We start from the raw sequence: 13,726 nt of genomic DNA on the forward strand, positions 1-13,726 counted from the left end.
TTATACTTTTATTGCTCAGTACTCCGTTCGAAAGACAGAGCTCCGACAGTATCCAGCCACTGGCTGTGAGCACAGCTGCAGCTGCTCTGCCTGGCTGTGGATCTGGTTATCGTTCAGACTACGGCTGCATTTGTGGTTCAGTCAATGATGCCATGTGGCCCTGGTAGCTGTACTGTGACTACTCTTTACTGCTCCAACATTACCATTAGCCAAGAAAGCATCGTTAAGGGGATTTTCAGATCAGACATGACAGATGTGTTACCAATCCACCTCAGGAGTTGAGGAATAGGGTACAGTAGCTTCAGTACAATGCTCAGCTACCACAACCAGGTCACTTCATTGCACACACAACCCCTGCATGTAGTTAGTGTTACATCCATTATAAACGAATGTGTCATTGCCATAATCATAACAACTGTAGCACAGCTATGGCTACAGCCATAATCACAGAAACAGCAACGGCCAAAGCTACATCATCCTGTGGCAATAGGCATAATCACAGATACAGGCTGTCTCAATCAGCCTTGGCCTCAGCAGACGCTGAGAGAGTTATCTATCCAGCTGCAGTGATACAGACTAGCTGAGGGTGCGCCCACTCACAATCTACCACACAGTACTTAATACTATATCACAATACAGCTCAGCCTTTCTCCATGGATCAGAGGGAACGCAAAACTTATTGTGAGGTAACGCAAAGAATTTCAGAACAAAATTCCTAACGGGACCATTCGGGGACTTTTAATGATTGATTGGGAAATAATCTGCCAATTAATCAACAATGAAAGAAGAAAGAAATATAATATCAGTGCAAAAATGCCAAAGATACATATATATTTGAGGTAATATAAAAACAGTAGCTCCATTTCATCATTTGTACAGGTTTATTTTTTAACTGCAAAATGTTCTGCTCTTGGTAACAATTCTTTGAAGGAATACTTTGACATTTTGGGAAATGAGAGTGTCAACATCACTCTCATGAACTTAGCAGAAAGACTGGAACCAGGGGGAAACAGCTAGCCTGTAAAAACCACAATTCGCCATTTTATGGGCCTACAATCACCCAGGGTGCCAGAAAAAGTTGCCAAAAACGAAATATAACATATTCATTTGTGGGTATGATGGTATGCATATTTATTTAATATTATTTATTGTACCTTTGGACAGAGCCAGTCTAGCTGTTTCCCCATTTCAGTACTTTTCACTAAGCTAAGCTAATCGGCTGCAGCCTTAAATTTATACAGATGTGAGAGTGGCTTCCATCTTCTTATCTAACTCTTCGCAAGAAAGCAAATAAGGCCAAAAATGTTGAGCTATTGCTTAAAAAAATTTATTTGTCAAAATATTTGTGTATGTTGTTTATGGAAAAGAATACACCATCATCAGATTTGTTTAAACTCTCAGATATCAATATCTCTACCAGCCTCAAAAATCCTGTATCCCGGCTGCGCTCAGGATTGTGAAACTAGAAATGCATGGGGCGTGTCACACTCATGAATTTACCTCAGTGGTAAAAAAAAAAAGAAGGCACATTGATCCACTTTGGAAAATCCAGATATAATGATATCCTTTAACTCAAAGTATCCCATTCATTCTTCCCAGCGCAGCCCCTTAAGTGCTGTCAATCAATGTAACAACTGTAGATAATCTGCGTTAAAAGGCCTCACAAAAGCCAACAAACTGCCCGATCAATGGCCACGCTTTGAGTAAAAATGTCGTTTCAAATAATCGTTTTCACAGTAGGATTGATCACATTTCCTGTTAAGTGTAAATTGGAGGTGATGTGCAGGTTTGTCGCAGGATATTGCTCTCAGCAACAGGTTACTGCAGGTACTTGGCCTCTGACAAGGCGACCTTTCGATTTTTGCAGCTCTTAGTGGAAAAACAGTGTCCTGATATAATGTGCTTCCAGTGGAGATGCATTCACATTTCTCTGTGTGTGCTCTGTCTTTGAAAATGTGTTTGTCCTGACAATTTCAGCCACCCACACACCCACACACACACACACACACACACACACACACACACACACACACACACATAAAAACACTCTCACTCTTGCTCTCTCTGCATGATTAAATCAACCTGATCCTCAATTATTAAAACACTAACATTTTCATAACAGCTCTGATACATTTTTATTAAACTGTAGCAGTATTTACAATGTACAAACACTGAATTATTCAATTTCAAGACACATTTAAAAGTGCTTTTTAAAAGTGAAGTTTTGTTCTGAATAAATAAGAGTTTCCATTTTCTGACAACACAACAACAAACAACAGTAAAGCTGCAAATGTGCTCATCACCAATACAAAAAAAAATGCTGAGGTTTTACTGTAATACTGCTACAACTCTCCTTTTTTCTTCTTTTTTGAGAGCTCATATTGCAGCATTATAATTAAAATACCTTGTATGAGTGGGTAAACAAAAGGAAAGAAATCCTGACCTGATGCAATGTTTTGCGTCCCATCAAAAAGAGGAAAAATAAAATAAAAGTGTTCCTCTTCTCTGCATCATAAAAAACAAAATAAAAAAACCCTCCCATGCTGGCGTGGAGGCTTGACATTTCTCCAGTCTTCTGTCTTTAAAAGACAAGTTTAGCTCATCAGTCTCCCAGCGAAGAATCCAACTGATTGAAAACAGGTCGCCAAGGTCCCTGCTGCCCGGGGATTAGACTCCCAAACAGAGCAGATTACTGACAGTACGTCCAAAAGGATTTTTTTTGACGCTGCAAAAGTAGACGCAGGAGGTCAGCGGCTGATGGGAAGCTGTGGTAAAGAGATGGACGGATGGGTCAAGTGGCCCGGGGCAGCGAGGACGGAGAAGGGATGAGCTGCACGAAGAAGACAAGAGAAACAACATGAGTTTAGGGCAAGCCATTTGTATTTATATAGTCTAAAATCATGAATCAAACATTTGCCTCAAAGGGCTTTACAATCTGCACATCTTAGGACGCCCTCTATCCTTAGGCCCTCGATTTGGATAAGGAAAAACTCCCCTCAAAAAACCCTTTAATGAAGAAAAAAGGAATTCACCTCAGCGAGAGCCTTAGAACCTCACAGCTATGACAAACTGTATGTGTATTTTGCTTTTTTATGTACAGAAAAATTGCACAGCCCACCTACACACCAGACCAAAATACACTTTTAATACTTATATCGCAAACATTTAGAATTTTTTATTGTTGAATTTTGATCCTTTTCCTAATCCTTATTTATACTCTGATTCTGATCATAATTCTTTGTTGCACACCAGCCTCTTCATCACAGCCACCCTGCATTTCACCACACATATTGTCAGTGCTGGAGGAAGCATTCAGATCCTTTACTGAAGTAAAAGTAGCAATACTGCAATATGAAATACTTCTTTACAAGTAAAAGAGATACTGTGAGATATTACTTAGGTAAAAAGACATAAGTAGAAAATGTACTTATTAAGTATCAAAAATAATTTATCAAAAGTATTAAAGTAAAAGTACTAATGATATAGAAAAATGGCCCCTGTGATTGTTGATATGGAGCTGATTTTAAGTATTCTATTTACTGTTTGGTAGTTTATTGTATAAAAGTGCATCACATTTTGTTAACGGATCATTTGTTTTTATGTAACATCTTAATCTGCTTAATCTGTAAAATAACTACAGCTGTCAGATTGAATCTCTCAGTGTTTGGACTGTATGAATGAATGTAGCGAAGTTAAAAAAGTAGTACTTCCATCTGAAATGTTGTGCAGTAGAAGTATAAAGTAGCACGAAACAGTAAATGTACTTAGTTACATTCCACCACTGCATATTATATGATGTAACAAATAAAACATTTTAATGACTGACCCAGAGAGACAGCTGATTGTGATGTTAAAATATTTGGGAAATTGATTATTAAATATAAAGCATTTAAAGTAGCGTGTGTCATTCTGCTTTAAAAAAAACCAAACATATGATTTTCATGTGTGTCCCTAACAAGAAGACCTGACACACTGTCCAGGTATCCGTGCAGGGCCAGTAGGTGCGGCCGGTCCGGGCTGCTGAACGGTGAATAGTGGATATCGTCTGGCAGCGATGGAGGCATCCTGGACAGCGGAGCGCTCTGAGAGAAGCTGCTCTGAGGCGGCTGCTTTTTGTGTCGCGCGCGGCAGTTCTGAAACCAAACCTGGGAAATATTACAGATGATGTGAACATGCAGCAAGCAAACACTGTGGAAATCAAGGTTTGACTGTTGTCCTTCTCACCAGACCCCATTTGTTTATTTGTTTGTTTGTGATTGCCAGAGAAATCACTCCACTGTGGTGTGGGAGGATTTTACCCATCAGCTTAACCCTTTCAGTCCCAGGACCAAGAGCTGTGTTTTTTCCCACCTCCTACTTTATGTGTCTCTCAAAGTCTCTTATTAGCTTCAAATATGGATGTATTGCACATTTTAGGCTATTCCTTTTTCAGAAGACCATTTGACAGAGTTGCAGTCAAGATTTATAATGGATTATGTAAACATGTAGAATTTAGGTTCATTTAAAAATTTAAAATTCAAATAAAATACATTTTATTAGAATTATGAAGGTGTCAAGATATGATAGTGCATTACAGAACAGTAACACAACTAACCAGTGACATCTGTGAGGTTTTTGGTTAAACTGAACAGCGCCATAACTAATAAATATATAAAACAGGCAAAAACTGATCAAGTGCAACAACAAAGATTTACTTAAAGTCACTTTTACTCCAATCAAACCATGTCACTAATTTTTCTGACTTCACAGGGGTCGAAGCTCAACACCTAGAATGTAAATAGTTCACTAAAGCAACATAACCAACAACAACCGGCAACTATTTAGTGAACTCTGAACAGCCTCATTTCCATAAGGGAGAATGGGACACAACCAAAAGGGATGCTCAAATGTTGTTTGGATCACTATAACAACATGCAAGGAGGCATTACAACCAAGTGTGACAGTTTATTTTGTTCATAAAACCCAGGCCTATTGATATGTTAATTGACAGCAAGATAGACCAATCATTTTGCGTGCAAGCCTCACTTAAACAGAGGCTGGGACACCGGCGTTCGAAACTGCTAATTGTCTTCCTCTAAGAATTTAAGTGGTCAAGGTTTCATTAGAGAGCTTAAGTGTTTAAAATGGTCTAAATCAGTAGTTCCCAACCTGGGGGTCTGGACACACATAAATCTGAGGGACAAAGGGATAAAAATTAAAAAAATGATAACATTTCTTCTGAAATGCTGGATACTTTACCTCATCTGGTCTCTAACAATCCTTTAAATCAGGCAATTTCAGAAGGAAAACCAGGTCACAGGTAGACAACGCTTCATTTTAAGGGGTTACAAGCAAGAACATTGGGACGCACTAGTCTAAATGTGTTTTCAGCGATTTCTCCACCCCGCCATGATGAACTCTGGATAATTTAAGTGGTTATTTGTTTAAAAAACTCAACAAATTCAAAGAATGTGAACATCAACAAAAAGCAGTCTGGTATTTTCATCAGAGGCCTGAAGAGGTAAACCAATCTTGTACTTCACAAGAAAACAAGTTATTGAGATTATTGAAGTCCAAAATAAATATTATATTATTTTTCTTCTTTCTTATCCCATTAATCATCTCACAACCCCTTAAATGGGTTTCAGCCCCCAGGTAGGAACCACTGGTGTAATAAAAGTATAATCTTATGTTTTCCCATGTCCTACCTGTATGACTCGCCTGCTCAGTCCCGTCATTTCTGCCAGTTTCTGTAGAGTCTGAGCATCAGGGTTGTTGTCCTGAGCGAACTGAGACTGCATCACCTGCGAGGACACACTGCCTTCAGTCATGAACTCACACACATAATACAGATGGTATAAAACAAGAGGTAACACCGCACTGCACCTATACACACACACGTCAGAGCAGAATCTACCTGCAGTTGCTCCGCAGTGAACGATGTCCGCGCCCTCTTGGCTGGTTTTGGTTGGCAGTCCTGATCAGAGGGCAGCGCTCCTTCCAGAGTCAGTCCTGTACCTTTTAAGAGAGTCACAGTCACAACAGGTCTCACTGACACTTCAGTCATTATATTGTGAAGTTTCACAAAACAGTGTAGTTACACGTTTACAGGCCAATTTTGTTACAGCTCAAGTCGGTGTCATGAAATTGAGCTTTTGTCTAAACAATCCCAGTGACATAATTAAAATGTTTTCTTGCCAACAACCACACAGTCCAAAGTATTTATACCATTATGGCCTACGTTTTTCTCACTGACAGCACAGCAGAGAGTCTTTCACTAGAGCAGTTATTATCAGTGTGAAAAATATAGGAAATAACAAGGTTAACATGAATGTTTTACTTCTGCTTACATGATGAACTGAGGGTGAAATATTCCTTCATGAATTTTGTTTCTACCGCTCTCCCTCCAGCTTATTGTTCTCCAGCTGTGATTATTTTTGTTAGAACTCCACAAAACTTCCTCCTCATCTTCTTCCTCTTTTCCATGTTCAGTTAAATTAACCTTGCAGATGCTAGCAGGTCCATTGTTTAGTCTCATGTTGGGTGGACAACCACTGTTCAAACCCTCAGATCTTTATCTTCAATTCATGAAGTTAACAAAGATCAAATATTGGTATTTCACGTTTAAAACAAGACACTAGGTAATCTGAAAGTGGTTTATTTTTTATGTAATGATGCATGCTTATGAGCCTGCAAAGAGCAGGGTTGAGCTCACACAGAATATATCTGCGATGTTGTCATCCAGTGTGGAAAAAAGCTACTTGAAAGGGAGTAAGTACTGGAAACTTTAGAGCTCAAGTGATCAAGAGTTGCCAGAATATTTTGTTCCATTTGTTACTGAGGCCCTGACTCCTGCATATTTTTGCTGGTAATCGTCGGAGACCATCAGAAATACATCTTTAATAATGTCTGGTACCGTTTTCGGCAGCCTTGCGGAGGTTGTCCAGCATGATGTCGTAGTGGCTGCGGCAGAGCACCCTGCCCTCCACCAGGCCAAACTCCTCCCCCGTGGACAGCTGCCTCTTACAGGAGAAACAGGCGAAACAGGCCAGGTGGTACACGCTGCCCCGAGCCCGCCGCACCCAGTCACTGGCGTACACCTGCCGGCCACACTGGGCGCACTTAGTGCCGAACCTACTGTGAGGGAGAAGGAAATGGGCAGGTGAAGGTCGGCTGCAGGTTACGGAGCTCAGTTTAAAATGGGGATGTCCTGATGTGTTATTTTGCGCCTGATCTGCCAACCAAACCCTATGCAAGTTCTGTTTTTTCCCCTCCGTCATGTTACAGCTGCACAGCACACTGAGGCTACAGTTACATTTCATTTAAACATAGTGAAACTAACAAAGCAATTTGAATCAGAACAGCAGAAAATATAACCTTTATCTTTCTTTAGTGGTCTCCCATAAAATGCTGTACAGTTTGCTGTAGTATTTTGTATAATATCTGTGCAGAGGAGTGTTGTTGTTGATCTGTTGGAAGCTTTGGACCGGAGTCAGACCGCCTCTTTTCATCTGCAGAGTGAACGAAGTACTGAAGTTCAGCTGCAGTTTTTGAACCAACAGCAGCAGTGTATTGTTCCTACGTAGGAGGGGTGGGGGGCTTTTTCATGTCTGTGCACAGGGGCCCACGAAATCCGTCCGTGCTACTTCTTAATAATAAAAAAGTTATGTGCATTTTCACTATAAAGGGTACTGTCCTTTCTAGTGTCTAGAATATTAGAATGACACACTGTAGCCTGTAAATACAACAATATTTTAAACCATTTCCTCTGAGCAGTTCACAGTAACTCACTGATGTTTTCGTTTATTGCAGTGAGCCCTGCGCTGTAGCTGAAGGCGACCTTGATGAATGTATCAACATTTTTGTCAACTTAAACCTTCTCTCACCTGGACTTTGGCAATAAGTGGTGGTCAATCAAACTGAAAGTGAAGCTGAGGTGATAAAACTGGGATTTTGACAAAGTGAAGGGGGAGATGGGGAGATCCCCCCTAATCCACCAGTGAAAACTACGCCTGCATGGGCAACAAGGTTTCTGTGCGTCAGTCAGTTTGTGGCAAATTTGATTAAAGACAACTTTATTAAGGAACATGCACCATGTGAGCACAATATAAAGTGAAATAATAAGGCCCTAAAACTAGATTTTGATGCTGGGTCCCTCTACAAAACAGGGCCACGAAATGAGCTAATAGCGCAGTTAATATTGCACATTAATGATGCAAATTTTCTAACAAATCTGCAATCAGTCAAATTACCAAAACCCACTGACATGCAGTGGGATGTTTAGGGCAGTAGCTTACTTTTCCCGGCTGGTAATCCAGCCATTTGTTCACTGATCTGATTCTCAGGCAGCTGTTCTAAAGGTCTGATGAGTGTGAACAGATAGAAACACAGTCTGAGAATTAGTTTCAAAAACATGGTTTTACTGGTGCTGTGTTCTGCCGAAAGGATCTTGCAGACCAAAAGCCCATTATGGCCCATTATGCAGAACATATTTTTCACTGAGAAAATCTGGGAAGCCAAATCATGTATACTTGAGTCCAGAGTTGATTTTGGAGAGCAAAGATCAATTAGCTGTAAAAACACCCAGAAAAATAAACCAAATTAGGTCCAATAATTTATCACCTGGACAGAAAAAATATTTAAGTCATCAGTCATTGTTCCACCTTTCACTGGAAATTCATTCTTTCATTTTTCAGTTTTAGAAGGAAAAAGGTACAGAGAAGCATCGAAATATCATATTGCACAGAAACCATTGTGGTTTTCAAAAATGCTTAATGATGTTATTTCTATGCAGATTGTGAAAAACTGCATTAGGATGCTCTTGAATATTGTATCAAAAGCATTAGTTAATACGGGATGTTTACAAGAATTTGGGGGATTCAATGGGAGATTTAAAAAAAAAAAAAAAAAAGAACAAAATCATCAGCATCAGTTTGTTGGGTTGCGCAGACGCAGTTAGACGGCGGGGAATATTTACAACAACGCTCCGCTCATATTCTTCATTTGTCTGTTTTTTTCGAGGCTATTGTTAATTTCATTGTTTACTCAACAAATGCTTTTTAAGACACGTGCCGTTAAATGAACTGGCCTCGAAACTAAAAGCATGAACCACACAGTTTGCGTGCGCAGGCAACTTGTTATTTATTTTTCAGAATAAAATACATCGACAAGGCGAAACAAAGCGAAATAAAATTTAAAACATAAAAAAAATAAACATTTGAATAAACTTGAATCGCCGAATGATGTTGATCGATTATTAATTCAGGCCCTCTAGAAAAAGACATTTATTTTAAAATAATAACATCATTTTTTCCCAACGCAGTGACTCCATAACTGAGCTGTGGTTCTTATTTGAGTTTGACATTTACTGACCCTTTTTATTTCCACTGATGATCTAAAAATAAAAGCCTGCAAGATTATAAAAAAATGCTCGCGTTCTAAAATGATCAGTAAACAGCTCAAGGCTTTGCAAAAATAAAATACCTTTCTTACCTGAAATAATCCAGTTTGCAGTAGATTTCTTTGTTTTTAACGTAGCAGCTGTTGTGTTGGCGCAGAGACGCTCTGCAGACTGAACACTCCAAACAGCCCAAGTGCCAGTTCAGGTTGTTGACCTGTGGAGATGAAAACAAATACGTTCCCACTTACAGAATAATGCACGGCGGAGTGTATGTAATCAGTGCATTGCGACTCTTATCAAGATGTTTAACAAACGTGCCATAAATCTTTTTTTTTCTCCTGAAAACGAATTAAAAACGATAAACACAATCAATTCCCCCCCCGGATAAATAAAGAAATAAGCCTGAGGAGAAAAATGTCACTAGATAAAGGAAAATTGCATTGCAACGCATGAGTGAAATTATCACCACTGTCACTTGTTTTGCGTTCAGTTTGGGAAGATAATCTGACGTGGAAAGACAAAAATAAAGAATGAAAGAAAAGCTGCAAACCAAATTAAGAGACTTAAATCTCTTGAAGCTTTGCCGACACGTTTTATTCTTTCTGAGAGTTGAAATATTTAGCATTTTTCCGCGTTATTTCTCACCTTCAGCAGGTATCGGTCGTGGATCTCCATGCCGCAGCTGGCGCACTGGTTCTTGGCTGCCGGAGGAGAGCAGAGACAGGCGGCCTCCGACGGACTGGACTCCCCGGACTCCTTCTTCACCTCCGACTTAGACTGCGTCAAAAAAGACGGTTTTATACCAAAGAGAAGTTTCATCGTCTCTTGCTGATTTTTGTTTTGTTTTCAGTCCTAACCACTGATGTGGTGGAAACATGAAGACTCAGTCCTGGGGGAAACAAAATCACTATCTAACAGAAAATCATTTGATTTCCAGAAAAGCTTTATTTTCTCCAGTGATTCCATATATTTATACATTCGCTATTAACTTAATTGTTCATATATCCACGCATGTGTTATGATAATACACGTTTCATTTGCATTTTAAGATTTAGCTCAGCCTAAAAATGTTGCATTATGTGAACTCTAATCTTCAAATTAAAAGTGGGTAAACTGAGTTTTGGTGGCTTTTCTCTACATCCCTGATCGGAAATGCAGCCTTTAGCTACAGTTTAGTCTCATCCTGATTAAACCTGAGCCAAATCCAGAGTCCTGCGAAGGTTGCCCCGCTTGCACAAAGTTTGGGAAGAAAGCAAGACGGGGAATCAACGAAACCTTACACAGATTGAAAAAACAAAAGAAATCGAAAAGTTGTAAACCAAACTCGTCCAGATGTTTGTGACTCACCATTTTCGGGTCTTGAACGTTGCCTATTTGGAGAGAAGATGGAGCTTGCTCTGCGCATTACGCATCTCTGCCCCAGCCCATACTATATCCGGTCCAAAACAACGAATAACAGTTTCTCCTGCATTTAAACCCTGGCAACAAAAGAAATTTTGATGCAATTAGAAGAAAAAAAAACCCTATATATGATCGATCATTCTTCTTGTGCGCAATGGGAGGCTGTATTCCCATGCAATCAAACGCAGTGAAAAGAAAGGATGGCACTATATCTGCAATTAGCGGTGAATTGAAATGCTTCGCTTGATAAGTGGCAACCCGAGTGTCAATTTCATCTGGCAATCAAAAAAAAAAAAAAAAAAAATACCGCAACCGAGCCACCAGGCTAAGAGAGAAAAAAGCGGCGCATCCTAATTTCAATAGCTGTGTAATCGAAAATCGAAAAATCTCCAAAGTGAAGAGGCTCAATTGGAGATCGGTCTATTCATAACAGACAATGTGCAGAAACTGCAGCTGATCTTGAGGCATAAAGGAGCTTGATTGTCTCGTTCTCATGATGGACCCATTTAAGTACTTGAAGCTCCCCTGGGTGATTACAGCTGCATTCATAAACTGCCAAAAAATCTGCGTTTGGGTGGCAATCCGGAGTCCGTGTTGTCCTTCATTTTGTGGAAATTAACAGGAATGCAAGATTATGTTAATTACCAGCCACGGTATAAATATTGGAGGCAGCGAAACAAGAAGAGATGGCCTATGGGAATAAAAAACATATACTTCATACATGGAAAGCCTCCCAAAAGCGGCGACAACATCGTCCAATAAAAGTTTTTCCAGAACATCACAGGCAAAATATCCAGATAATTCCGTGGGTCATGGCTCTTTAAACGGGCTTTTCTCTTTTTCTTTGTCTTCAACGCAAAACAAATAATAATCCAACTTCATTAAGTTTGTGGGATTTGGGGATCAAACCAGTGGCACCTCCCAGACGACAGACTCCCAGTACTGTTGGTTCCGCTGTGGTTTCTTCTCCCCGCCTCGACTCAAAGTTTACACCCAGTTCAGTCAGAGGATGTGATGCTGCCCATTGGACCAGCAGACCCGGGTTCACCCTCCAGCTGCAGGCTCACAGCAATATTTAGGGCATGAATTCAAAAAAAAAAAGAGATCATCAGTAAAAATCAGTCTGGAAACAACCATCAATTCACTTTGATAATTTCTCTTATTAAAAATGACTGTCTGGATCGGAGGCCAGAGCGAGTTTTCTGATTGCAGAGAGGTGTTAAAGATGACAATGATGCTTTATATAGTGATAATTATCCATCATATGGAATTTCTTTTTAAAGGATTTATTCTTTTAAGTACATTTTTGCAGTTTTAGCCACTTTTCCTCATCGGTTGCTCTCATAGTTCCTCCTGTTCATACTGGCTGGGAAGAACTATCTTCCTGAAGTGATCTCAGTTTTTACAGATGGGGGACAAAATCAACAGCCCTTGTTCTGTGGAAAAATATGTTGTTAAGTTCTGAAGCTAAGGCTGAGGCTGAGTTAGAGAAATCAAGTGGGTCTGCGTGTTAATCAGCAACAAAAGGGAAATATAGGAAATGTTACACTAAACAGACTGACTTTGAGCCGAATCCTAAAAAACAAACGTTTTCACAGGATTAGAAGATTTGTGTTCATGCCATGTGGGATAAATCCTGTTTCTTTCAACTTTGAGAGCTGAAATGTTCACATAAAAAACACAGTACTAACACTGAGTAAGTCCTTACACTGATGCACCTGTTGTGGCTAGTAAACAGATGTCGGGCTCATGTTTTTGAAAACCTTTCATGTATTCTTAAAGATCTTCTCAAGACATGTTTTAAGATATATAAAAATACTTTCATTGGAATAACATTTGTGTATTTCCACAAAAAAAGTTCATTACCTTGTTAAGAATTCCCAGTTACATGTACTCCTACTCCCTCATTAAAAAAACCCACAATGAATATGCCAGTATTACATTTTGGACCATTATTGTTGTGATATGTACGCATGCCAAACTCAGATTCTAGTTGCAGAGAAACTGTCCTCCTTCAGCAGATGAATGTGAAAACAGCCTTCTAGTGTCAAACTCTGCACAGTGAAGATCAAACATAGCAAGTGAGGAAACAGTAACTTTAATATACATATCAAGCCGTGTCCAACAGCTTGCTTACTGGTTTAATGGATGCTGCTCTTTCTAAAAATAACCGGATTATCACACCGGCTTGACTGTCAGCCAAGTGGATAATACTAAAGAACTGAAAACAATGTGAACTGAACTGGATATTTTTGGACTTGTTGGATATGGAAATTACTTTGATAATAGATTTAATGGACTCAGGGACTTCCTGAGGTCCTGCTTAGAAAACAGTCAGTTTAAAACAACGTATTGTCTCCATTGTAACAACATAATATGTAAAAGGATTTTTGCTTTTGTTTTGTTGACTTGATGAATTCTCCTTACAATACTCTGCTGCCTCCTCTTCTCCATATGATTTAATGCATTAATGTAACAGTGTTGTGACTGGTATTGTGTCTTTTTTGGTGTTGTTGTTTGGCTGAACTAAACTACATTAAACTAAGTTAAACTAAACTAAACTAAAACAGTAACTTTTAACTGTGGATATACATAAAGTCCAGCAGAAAAGGCAGTGGCAGATATTGAGACAGTTGTGGTTAAATGAATAAAAATATATGATATGATCCCTTTCTGCCTTTATTATAGAGTTTACCGTAGAGAAGTGGCATGGGATGGTAGAGATGGGGAATGACATGCAACAAAGGTCCTCGGCTGGACTCAAACCAGGGACATTGAGGTTCTTGGTTGGTGCCTCAAACCTCTTTTTTGACTTTTATTATGCTTGATTGATGATTTCTGTGCGTTTGCTGCATTAACACCCATCACAAGTTTAGTCTGAGAAATCACAGCCAACAAAATCATTCCCACATCTCCTGTATTACAACTGGGACACTTTATCAGTCT

The 13,726-nt window shown here is 39.4% G+C and overlaps 1 protein-coding gene across 4 annotated transcripts; it reads right to left on the reverse strand.

The window, feature by feature from the left end:
- Positions 1 to 862: 862 nt before the first annotated feature.
- lhx6b (LIM homeobox 6b) lies at positions 863 to 11,765 on the reverse strand. Of its 4 annotated transcripts, XM_044197349.1 has the most exons (9): positions 11,502 to 11,761; positions 10,727 to 10,857; positions 10,025 to 10,156; positions 9,472 to 9,593; positions 6,896 to 7,116; positions 5,897 to 5,997; positions 5,688 to 5,783; positions 3,965 to 4,145; positions 863 to 2,830 (listed from the first exon to the last, which is right to left on the reverse strand). In XM_044197349.1, exons 2-9 carry the CDS (start codon positions 10,727 to 10,729, stop codon positions 2,748 to 2,750), a joined length of 939 nt encoding a protein of 312 aa, XP_044053284.1. In that variant the 5' UTR covers positions 10,730 to 10,857; positions 11,502 to 11,761; the 3' UTR covers positions 863 to 2,747. The 4 variants fall into 4 exon arrangements, with proteins under 4 accessions (XP_044053284.1, XP_044053286.1, XP_044053285.1 ...); XM_044197351.1 differs by having other exon boundaries at positions 3,974 to 4,145; positions 10,727 to 11,765; XM_044197350.1 differs by having other exon boundaries at positions 6,896 to 7,113; positions 10,727 to 11,763.
- Positions 11,766 to 13,726: the final 1,961 nt, after the last annotated feature.

Source organism: Siniperca chuatsi, linkage group LG5, assembly GCF_020085105.1.
Source record: "Siniperca chuatsi isolate FFG_IHB_CAS linkage group LG5, ASM2008510v1, whole genome shotgun sequence".
Taxonomy (NCBI): Eukaryota; Metazoa; Chordata; class Actinopteri; order Centrarchiformes; family Sinipercidae; genus Siniperca; species Siniperca chuatsi.

Coding starts and splice junctions, on each gene's coding strand:
- lhx6b (XM_044197349.1), bottom strand. Junction 5,998..6,895: donor CCGCAAGGCTGCCGAAAACG/GTACCAGACATT, acceptor CTCTCTTAAAAG/GTACAGGACTGACTCTGGAA. Junction 4,146..5,687: donor TGAGCAGGCGAGTCATACAG/GTAGGACATGGG, acceptor AATATTTCCCAG/GTTTGGTTTCAGAACTGCCG.